Source organism: Pseudoliparis swirei, chromosome 21, assembly GCF_029220125.1.
Source record: "Pseudoliparis swirei isolate HS2019 ecotype Mariana Trench chromosome 21, NWPU_hadal_v1, whole genome shotgun sequence".
NCBI classification, from domain to species: domain Eukaryota; kingdom Metazoa; phylum Chordata; class Actinopteri; order Perciformes; family Liparidae; genus Pseudoliparis; species Pseudoliparis swirei.
In genome coordinates, this window is record NC_079408.1 from 10,486,055 (window position 1) to 10,509,113 (window position 23,059).

Here is a 23,059-nt window from a genome sequence, read left to right on the forward strand (position 1 = left end):
AGTGTATCTGGAGCTTGACCTAAATAAAAGTCAGGATATCAAGTGAGGCTTCACGGTAGTGTTGTAATTGCTGGAGTACGCCTTTAAGAGTCTTCTGTTTTGCAGCTTTAAAACAGGAATTTTTACTTAATGCATTAAAGAAAGCTGAAAGACATTCATATAGTAGCCATAAATACTTAATATAGTCTTAAATACAAGCAAATAGACAGCTGCCAATGAGAGCTTATCTCGCTGAGCGGATGTGAGCGTAATGCCATCATTGCTCATGCATGACCCCGACAGCTCTGTCAGACGTGGCCTTTCTGGTTTAAAGTTGAGGTTTGCATACACATTTAACTCCCCAAACAATGGGATGTCAGATGAATTAATGCATAATGTTGGATGTGCAAATATCACACGGGTGCCGCTTTAAATTAAAGGTTCTATTCGGCAGATTGTATTAACATGTGGTACTTAATCATACACCAGCGTCCAACACCACTTCTACTTGGATTCCTACTGGGCATCCCAAACTAGACCTATAATACAAAGTATACATATCATTATGAGCACTTTGTTTTAACCGTGCATACAGCATATTGGATTATATTGAGTGCATATTTTGCATCAATCACTCAGCACAGTTTCTATGAGGTCCTGACAAGCGTTTTCCTTGCAGCCTTTCTCTATTCATGCAAGAGTCATTAGATTGGCTTGCCTTTTCTCAATCGGAGGCTGTTTTTTCCCCATGATACAATTATGTGTTGAGCACCTGACAATTACAGAACAAAAACATGACCGATGAGCGCAACAGGGGACAAATGCCTGTTGCAATAGTGTGAACAAATAGAGAATGGTGGGTGGTTTTGCATGCCAGCATTAATATGCAAAAGGATAATAAAAGCTCTTAACACAGAGAGAGACGATAACGTCGCCTTTTCAGCATGAAGCAGATGATAAGTAAACATATTGGGTAGTTGTTTAGATTACTGTACCCCCACCCCCATCTGTGCATGTTGCCTTGTGCCCTTGAGTAATCCTTTTTAGCGGACTTTTTAAATCAAATAGATTTATTTTTTACTCTATTCTTTTCCGACAATGGATGACATCACCGGACATTCATTACCCTGTCCTTTATGTCAGCCCTTTCCTACGTCCACACCTACTTGAATCCTCTTAGATAGGACCAATTAGTTGCTATAAATTTCAAACGTAAAGCGTCAAGCGCAGGCCTCCAGAAGTGGCCATGCCAAAGACTCTGTGGTGATTGGACAGGAACGGAAGCCCAGGGTTAGCACATGGGGCATCCTGAAGGACATCTCCCCGTACCAAGAGGATTGGCTTCTCACAGGAGACGCAGATACAAGAGGAACAGATTGACTCCAACCAAGCCAGTGGTTTGCATCAAGCGTAGCGGTCTCCATTTAGATTCTGAGCGGAATGCCCCATAGACGTTATGCCCCTACAAGTTGAGCTCTTTGCCAAAGAAACCAGAAGTTTGAGAGTTTAAAAAAATATTTTTATTCCGTGCTTCTCTCCCTCAGGAGGCCTCAGTCTGGTCATTGGGTCTTTTGGTATTGTCACAGTGGTGCCTCACTAAACTTGGAGTTTTTATAATGGTTTAAAAAAAGAGTAGGAGGCCTTAGTCCATTTGTCAGCTTGGGGATTGAGTTTCACTTGGATGCAAACAGTAAAGAAAGGGCTAATTCAGACAGGAGCAGGTGGTTAGTCAGAGTGCAGAGAGCCGACGAGGCTTTTTCCCTCTATCTGATATTTGCCCTTCTCTACGCTCTATTGTCTTTTATCTTTGTTCTTCGAGTTTTCTGCTCCTTTTTTTAATTGGCAGGAAGAAGTAGGGAACCTACAGATTAGATATATCTTGATTCTGTCCTGAAGCAGTGTTTTTAGAGGACATGGAACTTTTACAGAATTGTATAACTTTCCTGGTAAGTTATCATCGCTCCCCTAAGATAAAAATAAAAACATCCTCATTTGCTGATTCATGGCAAGGTGCACATTTTATTGTAGCCCTTTCATCCACTCTGTCTAGCAATTTGACATGAAAACATTTTTTTTCTTTTCGGAGGGCTTTCCTGAATATTAATCTGCAATTGTAGAATAACCTCAGCAAATTGTTCATCTAATTTATCCACAGTGTAAATTACCTATTTTTTGGAAGAATGTTCCCCTTAGCACCACTTCCCAGCCCCTCTATAGGTATTCTGGTGCCCTAGGGCAACAGATCCACAAATCATCACTTGTCTGCCAAAACTAGCATTGCATTTATATTTCCTGAAATGCATTTTGAATGGCAGTATAATGTTGTACAACAAAATTGTGATCGTAATCATTTTGATTACATTTGATATGGGTAAGCAGACTATTTATCTTCTTTAAAACAAATCCACAACTCTGTCTCTCTCTGGAGAGACATGTAAATCGGATTATTATGGAAAATTGTTTGTTTATGCAATCATATGCAGTAAACAGCTTAAACAAACTGCTTCAGTCATAGTTTTGACAGCAGCAGTGATTACGTAACATGATGCTGTCTTTGCATATGAAAGTATGCATATATAATTGGATCCCACCTTATTAATCACTGAAGTGAAACAAATGCACACATTAAAATAAAGTTTTGCTACAGAGCCAGTTATGTTATTGCTGAATGCACTTTGGTGTTCCTACATAAACAAGCCACATTAGCTGCCTCTGGTGCGATTTATTGGTATCTTACCCAACTTACACCGCACATGTTCTAGGGAGGGTCACCACGAGGCACATTTTCATCATAGCAATGGCGGATCAGTTTTTTTCATTGACTTTTAAATCCCTTGCCAATTTGGATTCAGTAGACCCATGTCACCTCCACTATGGAATTATCAAACACATATTGTTTTAATTATTATGCGATCTCTAGTGTTTAATGGCATCTAAAATAAATTTGACAGATGCTTTCCGAACCATCTTTTCCTTTGATTGGAATTGTTTTTTTCCTTCATCTTTTGCTCCAGATTTTCCGACATTGTAATGTTCAAGCTTCGTGCAGCTCTTTGAACAAGAGTCAACCTCTTTGCTCCCACAATAAGAGGAAACGGCTTTCTAGCTTCACGCCACAACACTGGATTGCCCGCATTTGTCATGGATAAGTAAAATGTTTGATTGGTCTGTGTTTTGTGTCTCCGGGAAGGGTGACGCTTGTCATCTGGCTTGGTTGGCGTTGAACATTGCTTGACAATAACTCATCTTTGAGAGTTCATGCTGCAATGAGGTGCTCTAGCACCACTGAAACGATGGATGGCTCAAAGTGCTTGGCTGGAGAAGCCACCAGTCGTTGCTCAGCTCAGCTTTACAAGGCACTTTCTACCTCTCTTAATACTGCTATCTTCCCTTCTCTCCGTCTCCCTCCCTGTCCTCTCAATTACTCTCCTACCATGAATCCCTTTTGCCCTTCTTCGCACTCCTCATCGAGTCTCTTGTTTCTTTAATTTTAATGTCTCTCTTTTTCTTTGTGGCTTTGTCACACAATTTTTTTACTGATGAGCTTATGCTGAGCATGAAGGAGTCGCCACAATCTAAAGTCTCGGGGTGCTTTACTTGCAATGGAAGTGGGATCTACAGTCACGCCACACGCATGCCCTCCAAACTTGGCGAGACGAAATCAAGAGCGCTAGACAAGAGGCAGTTTCACCTTGTTACCTTTGTGACTCTCTGATGGCTGCATGGTTAGTACCTCACAAAGGACCCGTTTTATAAGCATGGTCTCATTCACCCACACTCGACGCTCCCATATGCTTCTTTTATTCCCCTTTGGCAGGAAAATAGATCTAGATTTGTGATCAGAAAGGGGGCCATAACATTTCGCAATTCCACTTCCTCTCCATCCAATTAGATCTTATTTTAATATATATATAAATGTGTGTGTATATAATGTGTGTGTGTTTAACTTGAAATCCTCATCAAATAAAATGGTATATCTATCCCTCTGTTTGATCTTCAGGAGCTGGACCCACCTGCAAGTTTAATAAGCAATTGAAAGCTAAAAGATAATGTCTCAATCATCAAGATGAAAAACTGATGACGCTCTTGTCATCAATGTTTCACAGTACACTTGCATAATTCACTTGAACTCTATACATATCCAGTAATCCATATGGACATTTTTTTACCCGTTGGCTCGTATCTTTAGGGTTTCTGTTGGTTGTGCACAGCTCACAACAATGTGCTCAGAATTGAACAAAATAGATTATGTAATTGGGCATATCTTGTCTCATAAAGGAGGGACATGGTTTAAATGATTCTAATCATCACCATCAAACTAATCTGCTATTTATTACCAATGAAGTCTTGATTTGTTAATTCCTAAATTGTAACATTTGTCATTGTTGAAGAAGCACTGGAGCTTCTCATGTCTGCGTTCACCATATTCAGAAGACCTACTCGGGTTGTTTGAAAGCGTTTAGTTCATTTTTCTGAAATTGATGTGTAACTTAAAACTCCACTATTTCAAGCCTAATTTTCTTAAATATCTTCATATGATTTTTTCCCAAAAAAATATCTTTAAATCCGATGGCCTAATGTTGGCTTGAAGTGCCCAGGTGGATAATACTGCAGTAAAGATCTATCTCTTACCACCCTACTTGATTGTTCCTTTTTTCATTCTCTCTCCTGCTGGCGTCCCTTGCTGGCCCCATACTTGCTTGTGAAAGCTCTACTTTCTGACCCGGAGCATGTCAATGTTGCACAGTGGGAGAGCTCTCACTTAACCAGCGCCACATTCTTATTCATGAGCCGTCATTCCATCAATAGCCTTTCAGCCGCTGGGCTGCGGTTGTTCCTTACTATGGAGTGATTTTAAGGAAAGTGTGTGTCGCTGCCACATGGTATTGCTACACAATAAAGGAATGTAACTTGTAGCCCTGCCCATTCACCATCTTAGAACATGTTCAAAAGTGCTGCGTATAAAGCAGGAGAGGGGCTTTTGTGGCTGCTGCCATGGACCTAAATGCATGTGCTCATTGAGGTGGGGGCTGGATGTCTATTGGAGGCTGTGAGGCTCTTGATGTGATGCCCTGCTCGAGATTTAAAAAGAAGTGGGCTTGGCAAAACACTAAAATTGCATCATTCTGATATCCAAGTTTGGCTACTTTCTTTATTTACACTGCAACACAGATATTGTTGTTTACAATGCTGTTCACGTGCAACTTGGACACAAGTTGCTGTTTGATTACATACTTGAACATGCCTTTCTAAGCCATCTTGATTCGACGTCACATTTTACAAAAACGCAAAAATGAGCTACTGTTTGGGTCATGGTCTATTTTTGTGAAGTATATTTCATTTTTTGTTAATGCCACCCGAAAACTGACTGTCTCTAAACCATTTCAAGAAGGTGCCCCATGATGCAAGTACAAATGAAATAGGTGAGGTGTCTCTACCCTGACACCATTTTCAATGTGGCCTTTTGCACGTCTGCGAGTCAAACAAAAGGATACATACACAATAGACTCACCTTCAACTCTCAGTTCTCTTCTAACCTTTAACTGACCACTTAGTTACCCGCCTAACTGTCTGTTTCTGAGCAGACTGCGTCTCATTCCCTTTTTAACAGTCGCATACCTCCTTCAGAGCAAAGGTATAAAAGCCAGATGTCTTTTTAATACTGTGCTCTTGTTCTGTGGAGACCGTTGATCTCTGTATGATCTCAGTCCATTTGCAAATGCTGTAAAAAACTCTTCAAAGACAACTTGGTTCTCAATCTTAATTTCCAGATATCCACCACAGAGGATTGTGTGAAAAGCACGAGAGCAGCATATAATATTACTAATAATATGACTACCACCACTACTAATAATAATAATACTTATACTAATACTAAATAACAGACAAGGTATGATATTACATGAAATAAAAAAGGCTGAAAACAATGCAGCTATATTTCAATGTTATACATTATATTTGAATTAATTAGTAATATAATGTCTCCTTTCTTATGAAAGCAAGGAAGCAAGCACGTTTGGCATTTAAAAGTATATATACACTACCGTTTAAAAGTTTGGGGTCACTAAGAAATGTTTTTATTTTTCAAAGAAAAGCACTGTTTTTTCAATAAAGATAACATTAATCAAAAATACACACTATACATTGTTAATGTGGTAAATGACTATTCGAGGTGGAAACGTCTGGTTTCTCATGAAATATCTCCAGAGGTGTATAGAGGCCCATTTCCATCAACTATCACTCCAGTGTTCTAATGGTACATTGTGTTTGCTAATTGCCTTAGAAGACTAATATCTGGTTAGAAAACCCTTGTGCAATTATGTTTGCACAGCTGAAAACAGTTATGCTGGTGATATAAGCTATACAACTGGCCTTCCTTTGAGCTTGAGGTTTGAAGAACAAAATTAATACTTCAAATATTAATCATTATTTCTAACCTTGTCAATGTCTTGACTATATTTTCTATTCAATTTTCAATTCATTTGATAAATAAAAGTGAGTTTTCATGGAAGACACACAATTGTCTGGATGACCCCAAACTTTTGAACGGTAGTGTACATACAAAACATAAATTGTATGTAGTTTGTATACATTTTAACTGCACTAAAATCGTGCTGCTAATGCAGAGAAAGATGAATGAATTACATTGGGGCGGCTTTAGCTCAGTGGGGTAAGAGGGCCGTCCTGCAACCGCAGGGTTGTGGGTTCGATCCCCGCTCTCCCCATTAGTTGCAAGTCGAAGTGTCCTTGAGCAAGGCACTGAACCCCCAGTTGCTTCCCGGGCGCTTCACCGCAGCCCACTGCTCCTTAATAACTAAGGATGGGTTAAATGCAGAGAACTAATTTCCCCTTGGGGATTAATAAAAGTGTATATTCTATTCTATAAATCAAAATTCTAAGGTTAAAGATGTTCTTCTCATTATATCATGTACATGAATGTTAAAACTGCAGTCACTCTTAGGAACACTGTAGAATAGTTTAGCTGCCATCGAGTGAATCAAATGGGATAATGAGAACTATTTTACCTTCTTTTTATTTTTTCGTTTCTTTTGAAGGAGACTGTTTTATAACCAGAGTGGAATTGTGACTGTGTTACACATATTAATAGTTTTACTGGATTGATAAATCCATCATCTGTTTTTATATCTCTTTATACTTCCATGTGAATGCAGTACTTCTGTCATTGTTGGTACCAGGTAGAAATAGTGTAGCATATTTATCCACAAGCCTGGACAAAAAAATGGATCCTTGGGGCTTTGGTATGCGGCATAAGAAATTACAGCAGAAGAACTCTGCTTGAACTTGAGACGTCATTGTGAGAAACCGTGAGGGTTAAACCCAAAGTTAGCTTTTATTCTCACTAATCCTGCTTTGTGAGACATGACTCGGGTCATCATAGATACCAGAAATGCTGGAATTAGGTGAGGATAACACCATTTGTGTTCTGTAGAACAGCACAACAAAGCCTGCTCCAAAAAGGTGTCATTTCAAAGTGTTTTGCAGTAAATGTTCATCTCCAGACAGACGTTGACACCAAATATTTACCAGAGTTGGGGAACGAGCCGTGTCAGGATGACACTCTCTTGACTTTGTTTTCCACCTGATTGTGTTCCTCATCCTCAGGCTGTCTTTCAGAAGACCTGGTCTGTAAGAGACGTTAAAAAAACATCTTAATGTCTTGACTTCACTTGACAAATTCATTGAGACAGTAGTGCTGTGGAGGGTGAAATGTCACCTCTGAGTAGAGAAGAGGGCCAGAACTATATCAGTATTTGGACTTCTTATTCCCTCCTTGTTCACCTTGCTTGCACTCCTGCTCTGCCAAAACGCAAGCTGTGCATAAATCTGAAGCCGTCGCACCCAGTGTTCACAATGCAGGGCTCCTTAATTATAGCTAAAGAGGAATATGTTCTTAAAGTAAAGAGCCTGTCATGTTTCCAAACACTTTTAAAACCGAAAGATGATTCTAGTGCTTAAACAATGACTCAAAAGAATCTATTGTTTTTCCAGCAAAATATGTGGAGAAATCATCGATGCTCCTTACAACTCCAAGTTGGCTGAGAATCATAACATTTAAAGTTCTTTTCTGTACTGAAATAATCCAGTGATGTCTCTACATCCATGCGTACTTTGCAAAAAGGAACTTCTGTTGACTAATTCAACAAACTCTTAATGGTGCACATTTGCCAGAATGCAAACAATATCATTTGCAGTTCTCTCAGTTTTATCTAAGGGGAGACACTTAAAAATCTTGATTAACGACTTAATGAGAGAATAATCAATAATGAAAATAATCATTAGTAATAGCTCTCATTAACCGTGACATCCACAGTCAACGTTTCATCATGTTCATTCTCTACAGGTTGATGAATAATGTTTGCTTTTAAAAGTCTATCTTTATACGGATCTTGCAAATGTTAAATGTGTTATTGTACTCGTGTATTTTGCCACTACTGCCATCCGACCATCAACATACAGCAATTGATACATCTTGTACTAAATTGGGGCCTTTGTGCATTATGGGCCAGTAAATTACTTTCCTCTCAGGCTGAAGTTGTGACTGACAGTACCTTGGGCATATTGACAAAGGAGAGTTCAGTCAAGCCAAAGCTTTTAATCCCGACTATGCTTCCTCCAGGACAATTCCTTAAGACTCGTGGTGATTTCCCGCATGCCGATGCAAGCCTGGAGCCTTGGCGAGCTATCGACGCCTGACCCCTCGCGTATCGAACACTGAAGTTACTCATAACCCCCGCTCGTCTTTCATTATTGAGATGTGAATGAGGAATGAGGAAGGTCGGGGAGGTGCGGTAGTGGGGGCTTATTGATCGGTCAACACGGGAGTATTTGATTGTCGCTTGGCTGGCGCTGCCAAGACACCCTTCTTCATGACAACAAAGGTGGCCACTTTAGATGTATAAAAAGGTTGAAGTGCGCATGTAAACATACAGTTTGAAATTGCTTGCTAAAGACTTGCAAGGTCATGCTCGGTCTCTTCCGTTCTGTTGGTTTTACGTGAAGAACGGCTAAAGAAGTTTATTTATTGCTAAACCTTGTGGCTTGTATAGATGGAGCGGTCTGTTATTAGACACACCTATTCGTCCCTTTGTCAGGTGAGGTAATTAAAAGCTAAACTCCCTCGTAGAAGCCAAGCGCTATGGGGGACCGTTAGTGAAGCAATGCGGTTTTAGGCTTTGAAAAAGAGCTTTGAAGAAGGAAAGTGCTGGAAGCACATGCCGGCCCAAGTCGGACATTTGAAGTTACCATGGTAACGGAGACTAGACATGACAAATCTGTGCTTAAAGGCAGGTCCTGGGGTTTGTGTTCGTGTGTGTGTGTGTTTGTGTGTGTGTGTGTGTCCACTTGAGAAAGTGAGAGGACAACAAGAGATGGCGGAGGGGATCAGTGTTACGGTATGCTTATTGATTTTAGGGGTAGCTTATCAATTCAAAGAATGGAGTACTTTTACTATTCGAATGTTGGTCTGAATAGTTTTGGATTCTTTGTCCAGACAAACCTCAGAATCTCCTCCATTTTCTCAAAATAGAGATTGAATAATGGTCCCAGCAAAGGATTATCATCTTTTCTTTGCCGCTGCACAGTGTGCAGCCACATGAGCTCCCCAAAGAACTTCTTTGACTCCAACCAGCAGCAGATGCCGCTCTTTGGCGTAACAAACAGGACTGGATGCCTTAAAATGTCAAAGCAGTGGCATTTCTGTCTTTCTTTTTCTGTTCCCCATCCGTCGGTCTGAAGGATGGCACAGCAGTGGCACCAGAGCTGGCCAAAGGATCTGACGCTTGCAGAGTTGCTCTTGAGATGGGCTCAGAATCTCAGCAGGGTGGTTCAAAAGGTTAAACCCGGTCAGCAATTCAATATGGCCTGTCACTGGAATATTTTCGGATGGATTCCTTTCTGCTGTAGGAGTGTATTGGGTACGTGAATGTGCACATTTGGGCTTCCAATTTAGCCACTGATGTCAGAAATATGACTTCACAGCTAGCACATCAAATTCAATATGTGACATATTTGATATTCATATGACTGGTTGTAAAAAATGAAATATGACCCAATCCTCACTTTTACACGTCCCCACCTGGAATGAGGCGTAGCTTAAAATGGGCCTCGAGGCTGGAAGTCCCAAGGGTCTTCGCTGGGAGATAAATCAAACGTCACCAGGAAGATGGGGAGCGGCATCATTTGTTAGCAAGAATAGAAAAATTCATCCTGGAAATCGTAAATCATTAGACGGGCAGGCCCCAGTGAATAAGCCTCACCCACAAACAAATCGATTTGTGAAGTTATTGCACATTTCAATCCTCCCTTCTGCCTCCTCAGAGGCACCTGGAGAGACCATGTGGGCGTTACCGTTTACATACACATGCCAGGGGATTAGATACTTCCAGTGTTTGACAGATATTTAAATCAGACTCTGATATTTATTTATTTGTTTACTTTTAATGGACGAGATGTATTGAACATTTCTTTTTTCGTCGGCCTATGTCCGCAGGTCAGCTTCATGGTGTGGTGGATGCCTGTAAAAAAAGTGAAGTGCTTTTCCAATCAATGCCTATTGTTCTCATAGCAACAGCTTTCAAAACGTGTCTTAATTATCACCCTGAAGAAAGTCGAACATTATTTATAATATCTCATAATAATATGCCCTACTGCTTCTCATGACTTTATTCATGCCAATTACTTTCATTCCGACATTATTTTTAGATTCAGAACTGTGCTGAGGTTGTTTTGCTCGAAGAAATGCCATCCAGGCAACGAACGAGCCTGAAAGACAATTGACATGTTGCTTACTGATCATATCTAAGGGAAACGGCTGCCCCATGGGGAATGATATTGTATCTTATGATCTGTTACAAATTGTACGTTGAGTTGTCAGCAATCCCCGTTGCCTTGTTTTAAATGAGCAGTCGGGGGTGTATTGACGGGAGCGCTTGTGCTGGCTTTCTAATTATCCACCGTCATATCTCCTGGATCATAGAAATAGTCTATATCTCTGCATGTATGATAACATTTATATACAACTCTGCTTACCCTTACCATTTATCTTATTTAGGGCATAGTTTAAAATGAGCGATGACTATTATCTGTATGGAAAACATATAATTTTAAGAGACATTAGTGGTGGATTTGTGTGTTTCGGACAGAATAATTTGAACTATTTGAAGAACTTAGAATCACAACTCTGTTTTAAACACAACATTGTTTGGCACAGGAATATCCTGCTGAGTTTATCTTTGCCCTGTAGAACTCGCACTCGTCTATCCTTCATAAGACCACTTGCTGCCTTGAAAGCAGAGATGAGCTTTACATGTGAAAGCATTTATGAAAAGGGTCTAGCGAGGACGTCAAGGATCAGTAATTTTTTTTTTCCTCCCAACGTTGACTTTGGAAACGTCTAACTCCCACAGCACTCTCCACATTCATACTTTAATGGAATTTCGGTGTGCACAGCCAGATAGATGTGGACAGCAAGTGCGGAATCACGGATTGACCTTTCAGTTGGAGAGAGAAATTGCATCACCTAATACCTGTTGTTGCACCAAAATAGATGGATTAATTTCAAAGAGGCTAGCTGAGCAAGTTCCATCTGTGGCAGGATTACTTTGCCTTCCAAATAACAGGAGGAGGGGTCTTATTCCAAATGATGTCTAAGAAATTGCATTGAGTTTGATTAGTCCCAGGGCTAACGCTATATGTTTAACATTTATACAAAAAACACAATAAATAACAAAGCTGATATGATTCTGCTGTCAATATATACAGTATATCATTTCAATGTTCCATAGTCTTTAAGATTTGTTTTATATGTTGTTCATGTTGGTCACAATCAAAGATTAATCCTTATACTCAACACATACTCTGCACATTGACTCTGCTGCACAAATAGTTGTCGCTCTCCACAGGCACGAGCAGAGTGTTTGGAGCAAGCTGTTAGGTGAAGTAAACATGTCCTGAAGAGTTCAGGTTTATCATTCTTCCAAACATTCGCACTGACTCACATTTCTAAGACTTATTTCAGATTCTGTTGCAGGCTTTGGTGCACCAAAGTAGCGCGGATAGAAATATGAGGACACATCCCTTAAAGACTATCGAATGAAATGGGTCAAAATCTGTGTTCGTAATCTGTTGAATTGACCAAGCCCAGCAATTGAATTAAGTTTCTTTTGATTTAATGTCTTCCAAAATGCTTGTTTATGAAATGTTTACCACAGCTGATCAGCCCTTTGTGGTGTCATTAAACATTTCTCTGCTGTCGTGACAAAGAACCGCATCCTGTCTGCAATGCTCATCGGGGGATGGCTGCCTGACACATCCATGTGCTGCCTGACAACAACACAGACAATGCTGTGCACCTGAGTCTTAGTTTTCCCTTTCGTTTTGTCAAAAAGACATTATCTTACTACTGGGAAGGGTGAAAATCGTCTATTTAGACTTTTTATGTCAACAATCTCAGTACATTTATACTTTATACGAATTGTGTGTAAATGTTTTTCTAGTCTCTTAATTATTGTTATTCATATGAAATAAGCAAAGAAAAGAACATTCAGTCGATGGGTATTTACAATATCTTAAATTACACACACTCCCGTGCTGCATTCAGGACCTAGATTTACTGGAGGACAACTTGAACTTGCCGTGACCGCTGCTGTGGAGATTTATCTTTGCCTAACAGAATATTTCTATATTGTTGACATTGGTGTTGAATACTTATTAATGAATAGTCAGAAGCTCAAATGTGCTAAAATAACCTGGGTATAATTATTCTCCAAAACTAAAATCTAGAGTAATATAAACAAATAAAATAAAAACCCACGAGGCAGGATTACATCCTGGTCTCTGGTCTGGACTTCAGTGAAAGTTACACATATGACAAATCAGAGAGGAACAATCTTTTGACCGTTGTTTTTATTTGTCTCATCCATCATCGTGAGCCATAAACGAGCCGCGTCTCTCTTTTCGGTTCCAGAATACAGTTTTATTCATCAATTGAAAGAGCCCACTCATCCAACAGGAGAAGCATGTGTTTATCAAGCTGAGCTGCTGCTTCACTTTAGGCTCTTGGACTACAGCCAAGCAAAGGACCTCACAGATGAATCCATATCGCCCGCTTCCATAAAGTCTCAGTATGCACTCCGATGTTGTCTGTACTCTCGTTGATCGTCTCTCCACTGTGCCATTGCATTTGTCACAGGTTGTTGCATTGGGACACAATACATCTACCAAATACAGTATAAGGGAGAGGCCAAACTGTGACGTAAAAGAAAAAGATGATGAAACTAATCTGCGTGCGTGGCTGAGAGGGATTATGTTGCTCAGGAGGAAAGAAATGAGCTTGAATGCTTTTTTTAGAAATTGCATTTAAAGTCTGTAAGCAGTGGAAGCAGTTTGTGAGAGATGATCAATCTTGACCTTTGTTTGACCATCCCTAATGCAACTCTTATTCCATACCTAATGGAGCCTGATAAAGGTCATTCATATAGCTCACGCACATAAACACTCCATCTCCACTTCACTGAACAGTCTCTTGGCACTTCATTCATTTCTGCTTAGTTCCACATAGTTAATCCTATAAAAGAGGAATATGGCTGATGTTTTGTCACCCATAGTGTTTATAAAGACAGCGTGACAGCTCGATGTTTTTCCTGTGCTTTGGTAGCAGGTTGTTAATGCCACCGCGTAGCACGCTGTGACGACTCCCATGGATCGACCATCCGTTGGAACATGTAGGTGCATGCATGTGTTTGGGAGCAGATGAGCAGTTCTGTGTGAGCCTAAATACTCGAGGACAGTGAGCCCCTTCAGCACTCCACACTGGGCCATTGTGTTTATGTTCTCTACGTTTCACTCCCCATCTTCCTCTGCTGCTTTTGAATCTGCGTTCAGCAAGTGTTTTGGTGTTTTAGAAAAGGAAATTGCATCGTTAGAAAAGTAATGTCTTGGGTGTGTTCAGTAATGCCATTATAGATCATTTCCAGAGAGTGTGTTTAGTGGGCAGTATGCGTCTGCATATGTGTGTGTCGCTTCTCTATTACCCTGCCTCGCGTTCAACATCACAATTTACATTTAAAATGTTGTTTTCTTTTACTGAAGAGGGGTTTGTTTGATTCACACCAGAAAGGAAAGTCTTCAGTGCAAATGAATGAAAACTTTTAGAATACAGTGTACTTCTAAGTCACCCTCAACCTTTTTGACCCATGTCTGCTATGATGGAGCTGGTCAGTAGCCAGCCACACAGTGTGTCTACTACGTGATGTATGGAGCTGCCAATAGGGGCAGGTGATACAGATGGTCTGTCAAGAGAAGACTGGACAGAACATGTGCACCTTTGAGAAACTAGGTAGGCTAAAGTTAGCTAAACTTCATGTTTGACTCATTAACGCATGTTGTATAAGATAACCCTTTGCACAAGTCACACGGCAACTAGCAATTAGCGGAGGAGTTTGGGGAGACTACGACGGTTGTACTCTTGAACTTCACTCGGTATTTAGTTACATGGAGGTGACGGCACATTATTTTGACGAAGCAGTGCGAAATAGTATTTACTGGACGTAACTCCACGTACGTGTGTAGCCCTCTAACTTCTGCTTCGTTAATAGTCATTCAGTTGATACATTACATACTTTAATCGCTTGACATACCATTCTTACTGAATTTATATGCAAGGGAAGCTTTAACGTTCTGAACAATGCTTTGAAAATGTGAAATAACGTTTTTTTTTGTTTGCCATAATTCTCTCCCTCTAGTCGTGGTCCGTAGGACTGAAGTAGAGGACTCTTACAATCAGTGCGGTTTCATTGAATAAATCACATAAACCTTTGCAATCAGAAGCAGAAGCAGAAACGGCACTTATGGAGCGCGAGTATTGCTGTTACAGTTTGTTTAATTTTACCCAGCTGAGGGTATCTTTGAAGTAACTCCAAATAATTCCAGGATATAAAGAATACATTACTCTATTGCAGCTCCACAACAGAAAGCTTGACACATGTGCTCCTCCGCAAGCCTCTATGAACAATAGGCTTCCACTGGGAATGATCATTCTGTAAAGAGTTGACTTTAAATACTTCCTGGTTTTTACTCCAGAGCTAAATACACAGTGCTCAAAGCCACTGCTCCCCTTCCCCTTGTAACATTTTCTTGGGGTTTCAAAGGTTTTCTCTTCTTTTTGTGTGTAGCGCCAGGAGACAGGCTGAATGAGAAAAGATGGATGCTGTAGCGTGCAGCAAGGAAAGATAATGAATGAAGTCGCTGGTGGGTGGTGAAGACCATCACTAAAGCGTAATGGGTCCCAGCAGAGGGATGGGGATATTGACCCGTCCGTCACTTTGTTCTCCGCTCCCCTCCCTCGCTTTTCTTACAAATACAAACTCTCACAAGTGTGTACACAGCCTGACACACACACACACACACACACACACACACACACTGCAGTGTACACATTGAGCAAACAATGCCACCATACACTTTGTCTTTGCACACACACACATTCTCTCCAAGTCCCTTAAGCACCTTGTGCATATTTTTCTTGTGTGTTTGGAGGTGGGGCACTTTGTCTGTGTTTGCTCTTTTTAAGTGAAAGCAAATGGAGAGAACATATAGCAACAGGGTTAGAGCTCCACTCAGCTGAACCGGCTTCGTTCTTATAGGACTTACTCCGGGCAAACTTCTTTGATGTGAATTCTATGGAAAATCACTCGAAGCAATTTGCCGTATTGGAAGCAGATTCAGCGGTGCACTTTTTTCTCCCTCCTGAACCTTTAAAAGCTGGCGGAGCTTTCTGTACTTGCACTTGGTTGGTATTTCCCTCCTGATATAAATCACTTGAGTTCTGAAAGGGGACAGAGGCGCTCACCAATTCTTCTTTTATTACTCTCCGATATGGACAAATCTGTCTGACGTTGACAGCAGCTGCACCTTCCCTGTCCTAAACTACCCACTGGTTCCTTATTTTTATTTTGTGTTCTTTCTTTCTTTCTTTTCATTGATTAAATAATTCACCCATTCATATTTTCTCCGGTCAGTGGTCAATAGACTGAGGGGACTCAACCCACTTACATCAGAGGCAGCAGGAGGATCAGCCAGCGATTATAGTCATTACAGTTTGTGCTTACATAGGACTCTTGTGCTTTGTGCCACATCTCCCCTCGTCAGCTGGCAGTCTGAGCTCTAATCTGCCAGTTATAACAAACAGCAGATGAGGGAACAGGAGGAACCAACTATGAGGGAGGAGGAGTGAAAATGCAGGAGGAAAAGATTGTGGCCAAATTGAAAAAAACGAGGAGTGTCCTATTTTAGAATCTAGACTAGAGTGTATGTATTTATGTATGTGTATATATATATATATAATATATTATTTGGCCAATACCCGTGATATTTAAAAAATGCAATCCTGATATTGCTTGACAGGGGTAGTTTGGATTATTTGCAGTGTGGTTGTATGAGGTACTCAAAATGAAGTGTCCCACCCACAGTAGACGGTAGTTTGCACAACTCCAGTTTGAAGATACAGACGGGAGTCCCAGCGCAGGAGCAGAGCAGTATACTGCTGAGAACATTGGCAGCAGCAACACATTTTAGCCACCTAAACATTTTTTAGATTTGATAGTTTATATGTAGTTGTGCTGCATTGAAACGGTTTGTTTCAATGCAGCACAACGACTGTAGGTAATATACTGACGATGGATAAATACAACCCCACAACAAATAATCTGAAATATTCCTAAACATATGTATTAATATTAATATTATATGATTGATTTACTGATATGACACACACACGCACATGTACTGTAAACTAAGTTTAAGATAAGTTTTACTCAGGTATAGTTTAAAAAACTTCAAATGTTGCAATAATGTTATTGTTAATTATTTTGGCCAGGATAAATGTGTGCAGGGAATCTGATATTGTGACAGTGCTAGCTTCAAATGATACAGTTCCTCCTTTTTATTTGTACCCGTGGAACTGGAGCTTCCAGCAGGACGCCACATGCAGCCTTTAACCTGCTGAGGCGTTTGATCCCCTGCTGTGCTCTTCCTCCGATCCTGTGTGCAGCCTGCCTTCCCATATTAGAATACATCACTCAGAGTGGATCCATTTCTCTCTCCCCCGGCTAGTTCAGAGGGCTCCATCAGAGCCAAGGGTCTGATGAGATCCTGATTATCCCTCTAATTGGTAATTGTGAAGTCGTCGTGGCACGTGCCGTGTGCAGCTTCTCCCGCTATTGATCCCCCTCCTACTCGGCCATTGATTTGCACTTGATACATTTAATTGTAATTATTCCTCCACCATATTTGATTCCCCTGCAAGATGCCCAGGTACTTCAGGACACTAACAGAATTCAGATCAGGAGATATTTGTGGCTGCACAGATAAAAATGCACAGCAGAGGTATTTTGCATATGGGTCAAGATGGATGTTAAGGCTGGGATTAAGTTTGAAATCCATGTTATGTACACATTATGTTTAATCCTTCATGAGGAAGTTATTAGAAATTATGATAAAAATGTCAGATTAACTTCTGGGGCAGCAATCAAAACAAGTACATATATTGTCTTTCCTCAAAATAATCCAACAACAATGTCCATTCATGTGTGTATGCGTGTGTCTCTAGAATAAACTGGAAGTGGTAGCAAGGATGAAGGGTGTAGAGATGAGAAGGCTGCCTCTATAATTGATTCTCAGTTTTATAAGCTTGACCCCTTATTTATTTGACTGGCATTTACTGTCTTGGAATGAACTCTTCATAGGGAGGGTTCGGCCGCAGACAGCTGACTGGGTGAGTGGCAGAGGGTGATGGGGGTTCATGAACCCATAAAGTTTACGTGGACGAGACTCTGGGTTTCCTTGAAATGAGATGGGGCCCCTTTTTGCTTGTCCCTCACTGGTTCGATTGATTAGTCGACAGCCAATCAATGTTAATTAAGGTGTTGAGAATCCTTTAAATGTGGCGTATGAATCATTGTGTCAGACCCTGTTTTAACCTTCGCAAGACTTACACAGCAAACAGCCTTGCTGGGGAATAAAAGCCTTTTATATATTGCAAGATACTGGTAGTCCGTAAATGAGTATGGATGGTCTGTACGGACTTTAGCTTGCAGCAGCTGGCCTCTTGAAGATCACTTTCACAACGGGTTCTCGAACACAGACTGTTATAGCCCCTTTTTTTCATTTTGCAAAGAGATCAATACTTGTCAGAATGTTTAAGAGTTAATGTTTTGAGATGAGTGTTGCTATCATCTGTGGCGAAAGGCTCTCTGTGCATATGAAGTGGGGCTTTGATTGATGACTGCCCAAAACAAAATGTCACATGAGAACACCACCAGCACCATAATTGTGTTTTTTAATGAAGACCTGCATTTCATGTCAGAGCTGATATCGCACACACAAGATTGTGTCTAGCCCCCTCCTCTCCACTACCACCACTACCATCCATCATGCAGTAATAACAATGTGACCTGTTCATGGTTTGAAGCCTGGTTTAAGGTCCATGACTTCCAACTATACCCTTCAATAGAAAGATGAAATTACCCATGAGAATGTTTTCTGAACCTGCAAAGGGGGAACTATCTCCTCTTTAGGTGTCACACAACTCTGTCCCAATATACCCGGCTTTACTCCTTTAATGGTTCCAATTACTTTGCCTCAATCAGGGTGGTATCTGAGATCTCTAGTCCATCAGTTATTCATGTGTCCCCATAAATAAAATGTATCTACAGCAGCATTACAGTCGACCTTTCAAGACTATGGACCACTATAACAAAATGCACTATTATATGAAACCTATGAAGCTTTTAAATCATGGGTTATCGCCCATAGCCCGTAGACCCAGACAAGGGCCTGTGCCCGAGTACAAGAAGCTCACTAATGCAAGATATAAGTATGCCATTCGCTTCATTTGTAAAAAGCAGCAAGCCATGAGGGCTGACGCCATGGCCGATGACGAGCTACAATGTTGTTGATTTCTGGAAAGACTACTGTAACATATTTTTGTCGTGCACTGTTGATGGAATTAAAGGAACAGACAACATTTCTGAATTATGGCGACAGCATTATAGTACCTTAATGAATTGTATCAAAAGTGCTTATGGTGGACAATATTGAGAGTAATGTGCCAATGACGATTATGTCACATGAGCTGTACCAAGCTATAGATAAGGTAGCTGATGTCCACTGTATTTGTTTTACTGCTGAACACCTTTAATATGCTAGTCCGAAGATAGCTCTTCTTCTTGCCATTTGTTTTCCCGGCTTCGTGACGCATGACTGGTTACCAAATTCAATGCTGTCTGTTCTGTAAACGTCCTTAAAAACAGAGCTGGTTTTAAAGTGGGGCCTAGATAATTACAGGCCCATTTCTTTGACCAGCATCCTGTCAAATATCCTAGAAGGAATCCTGTTGACCAGATTAAATTAGTTTATCACAAGTTAGATAACCAGTTTGGCTTTAAAGCCAAACATGGCACCGACCTAAAGGTCAACAAATATAGAGGTCAAAACTCATCCGTTCTCATGTGTTTTATTGATTCCTCCAAAGCTTTTGAACATATTAATCATAGGAAGTTGTTCGTAAAATCGAGTCAAATCTGGGACAAAAAGTGTAACATTTCCCGACTTCAAATTGTCTGATAATTACCTCAGTGTCTGTGATGAGGTAAAATATCTTGGACATTTTATTACAGAACAGGTGACCGATGATGAAGATATCCATAGGCAATGTCGTAGGATGTATGCACAGGCAAACCTTCTCTCACATCAGTTTAATGTGTGAAGATGTCTCTGTTTAGAGCATATTGCACGCCTCTCTATGCTGCACACTTGTGGTCTAATTATAAAAAAGCTGAGAGAGACTTCAAGTAGCTTATAATGATGCCGTGAGAATATTATTGCAGAGACCGAGGTGGAGTAGTGCCAGTGAAATGTTTGTTGCTGCAGGAGTTAATACATTCTAAGCTGTTATAAGAAATCTTATGTATAAATTTATCTGCCGGGTTAATGACTGAAAATGAAATAATCATGTTTTTATCAAACATAAAGTTGAGTTCTACACGCTACCAGTCCCAGCTGTGGAGACATTGGTACAGCTGTCCATTCTTTTAGGCATGCATTTTATTCTATTTAATGTTTTGTACAATCTGGAGCTTGAGTTTGAAATAAAAGTTTGAATGAATTATATAAGAAAGGGTTCACAAGTCAAATACAACATGCATCTGCAAACTACTTAAATCCAATACTTCCATCTTACACCGAATCGCAATTCAAAATTCTGAATTCCTAAAAGCACTTTTTGAAACTTGATCTTTTTTTAAATCCTTTTTAACTAAGGTTTATAATATTCTCATATCAATGAGAAATATCCCATTTCACAGTATCTGCCCTAAAGTGGTCCCCAAGCAATTTGTCTTTGAAGTTCGTGGACTTAGTGGAGTTGCATTTTCAACAGTGGTCAGAATCAACCCGTTCTCACTTCAACCAGTGAAAACACTCACTGCCTCTTTGTGAGGATGCTGGCACAGCCGTGCCCCCAGTCTGGATGGGACAGCTGTCTCCAATGTAAACCATCTTCGTCTGTAGTAGGCTGGCAGGGCAACTGTAATAAAAAGTGTTGAAGTTTTGTTACGTAACATCTGGAGTTATGTAATAAACCTGAATGCTTTTGTTGGCTACACCTAACCAAGAAGGGGATTTACAGGATCAAATTATTAACCTAAAAACTACTTTGTAGTAAACCCACGTTTTTAAAATAAAAGTGAACCTGATGTGTCCAAATGGTGATCTGCCCATTTAAATACAGTATTAAAACTCTATCTTTGTTACTATGTATTTGTCCAAAAAACTGGATAAATAATTTTCCGTCAACTCCATAATGGTCATAATCTCCGCAACAGAATTAGATGTTTAACTCTCTTAACCACACATTAAACATCTGATTTATGTGCTACTTTTTATTGTTGCCGAACACAAAGGCACAATCGTCTGCCTTTAAGATGTTGCTATTATTGCTCTTTTCTCTGTTTTCAGATGTAATAACCGGACCCAGTGTGCTGTCGTGGCGGGACCAGATGTATTTCCTGACCCTTGCCCAGGAACCTACAAATATCTGGAGGTCCAATATGAATGTGTACCCTACAGTATGTATTCCTTCATTATCTCACACTCTCAGGCACCTCCACATGCTCACCTCATCCTAACAGCAATGGCTCATCAATAACCTTATCAACATGCACGCGAGTAATGGTCCAACTGTTGAAAGATATCTCGAATGTGTCATCCAGCTCAGCGACACAGATTAAGAAGCATTCGTGGAGGTGAAGACACATCACGATCCCTGTAATACATAAAGCAGAACACAGTCTTTGAGTGCAGTAAATATGATTGACAGTGTTGTTTATATGAGAAAAATGATATAGTATAACCGGCTGGACGAATATTTATGTATTGACACGGTGCTATGTCTTTGTTCTAACTGACAGGAGATTAATACTTACTTCATTTTCTTCATCCTGCATGGCATCAATTATGTCAACAGCCTGTCAGTTTACGGTCACTTTATTTACAAGTAACATCCTCTGTGGGATATTGGTTGTGTAATTTATTGATGGTGGAGTAAGCGTATCCGAGACGCTGTAATACAACAGGCAAACAATTTGAGACCGATGGAAAATTGTTCCACAGAATCATACGGCTTTGTGGGAATGATGTTGTCACAACATGCTAAAAAGAAAAATAAACTGCAAATGTAACCAGTCGAAGAAAGCGTGAGCTACGTCTCTTTTTCAGATGGTGCTCGTCAGCGTCGACAGCTCCTTCAGTTCTGGTGCTTTAATATCTTTGAGGAATCATCATGTCCTGCCTCTGTTAGCATAGCAGCAATATACAGTTGGCAATATGACTGTCATCCAAATACAACGCTATTGTTGTTTTTAGTTCAGTTCAGCTCAGTGGACGCCAGTTAATGATCAGTCGGGTGAAGCATCTCTGAATAAAAAGAATTGACTTAAACCCTGTGAAGCTCTACGAAATTTGAGTGGCAACATTTGGGCAGAAGGGAGGGGTCAGCATGGGGTGACAGGGTGGACACATCCAGGTGAGACCGGAGGACGTGGCCATAACACCTTTTGAAATGGAACACCAAAGCCACAATAATTATGCCTGTCAGAATCCTGACATATTGTTCACCGTCCTGTATAAAGTACTGATATATAAATATACATATTTGGTCACAGATAGTTATCAGTGTAGTTGGGTGTAAATTTGAATCATACCCATATTTGTAACATTTGAGATCCTGACATGGCTCCCTCACTCGTCCGCCTGATGAGAGCTTTTATGTTTTGAAGTATAAAACATTCCTACCTGTGATTCAGTGCTGGCAGATGGCTCTTTTATAACCAACTGTTTTCACCGACCCGACTAAAGCTGCAATGGGCAGAAACGCAAATGTAATCAAGTGTCTAGTTTTTGTGCAACTTTGAGTTCCTGTCAATATTCAAACGCAGCGGGTGTTTGTACACACAGTGACCTCAAGTCCATCCCAGTCTAGTGAACGTAATATCTCAGGGTCGCCCTGGGGGACCTTTTTAGATTTTTGCTCACAAGATGAACTGAACCTTTTTTGTTTTGATGGTCTCAGGTCAAGGATCAAAGATTAGCATCAAGGATTTGGATGCTAGATTTAGGTGATGTCATTTTGGACAGACATGGGCGTAAACTGCATTAACGGACATAGTTACACATGATGACGGCGTGTAATGCATCCAATGCAGAGGGATTGAGAGAGGGTGGCATTGGTAATAGCACCCTTCGATACCTGTGACACACTGTTACTGCTGTCCTCTCAAAGGGAAATGCCATGACACCCATGGGAACCGCGGCATTCACATTCAGTCTTCTGGCTCCACTACTCATCTTCCTTAACAAAAGCCCAGTTGAAACATGGAAATGTCGGCCCCAACTGCTTCTGGCAGCTGTGTTGTAACATCGGGCCGCCTATTAGGGGTGCAGCATGGAGGGAAATGGCGGGCACCTTGTCTGGCGTAACTGAGGATTGTGTCCAGGACCATTGAAG

At 40.6% G+C, this 23,059-nt stretch overlaps 1 protein-coding gene across 5 annotated transcripts in view; it reads left to right on the forward strand.

The window, feature by feature from the left end:
• The window catches only part of LOC130211677 (adhesion G protein-coupled receptor L3-like), a 198,328-nt gene that overhangs the window by 89,786 nt on the left and 85,483 nt on the right, over positions 1 to 23,059 (forward strand). For all 5 annotated transcript variants that reach the window (XM_056442598.1, XM_056442600.1, XM_056442601.1 and 2 more), the window contains exon 5: positions 21,013 to 21,122. In XM_056442598.1, coding sequence (XP_056298573.1) covers positions 21,013 to 21,122 — 110 coding nt within the window. The remainder of the gene's footprint in view (positions 1 to 21,012; positions 21,123 to 23,059) is intronic.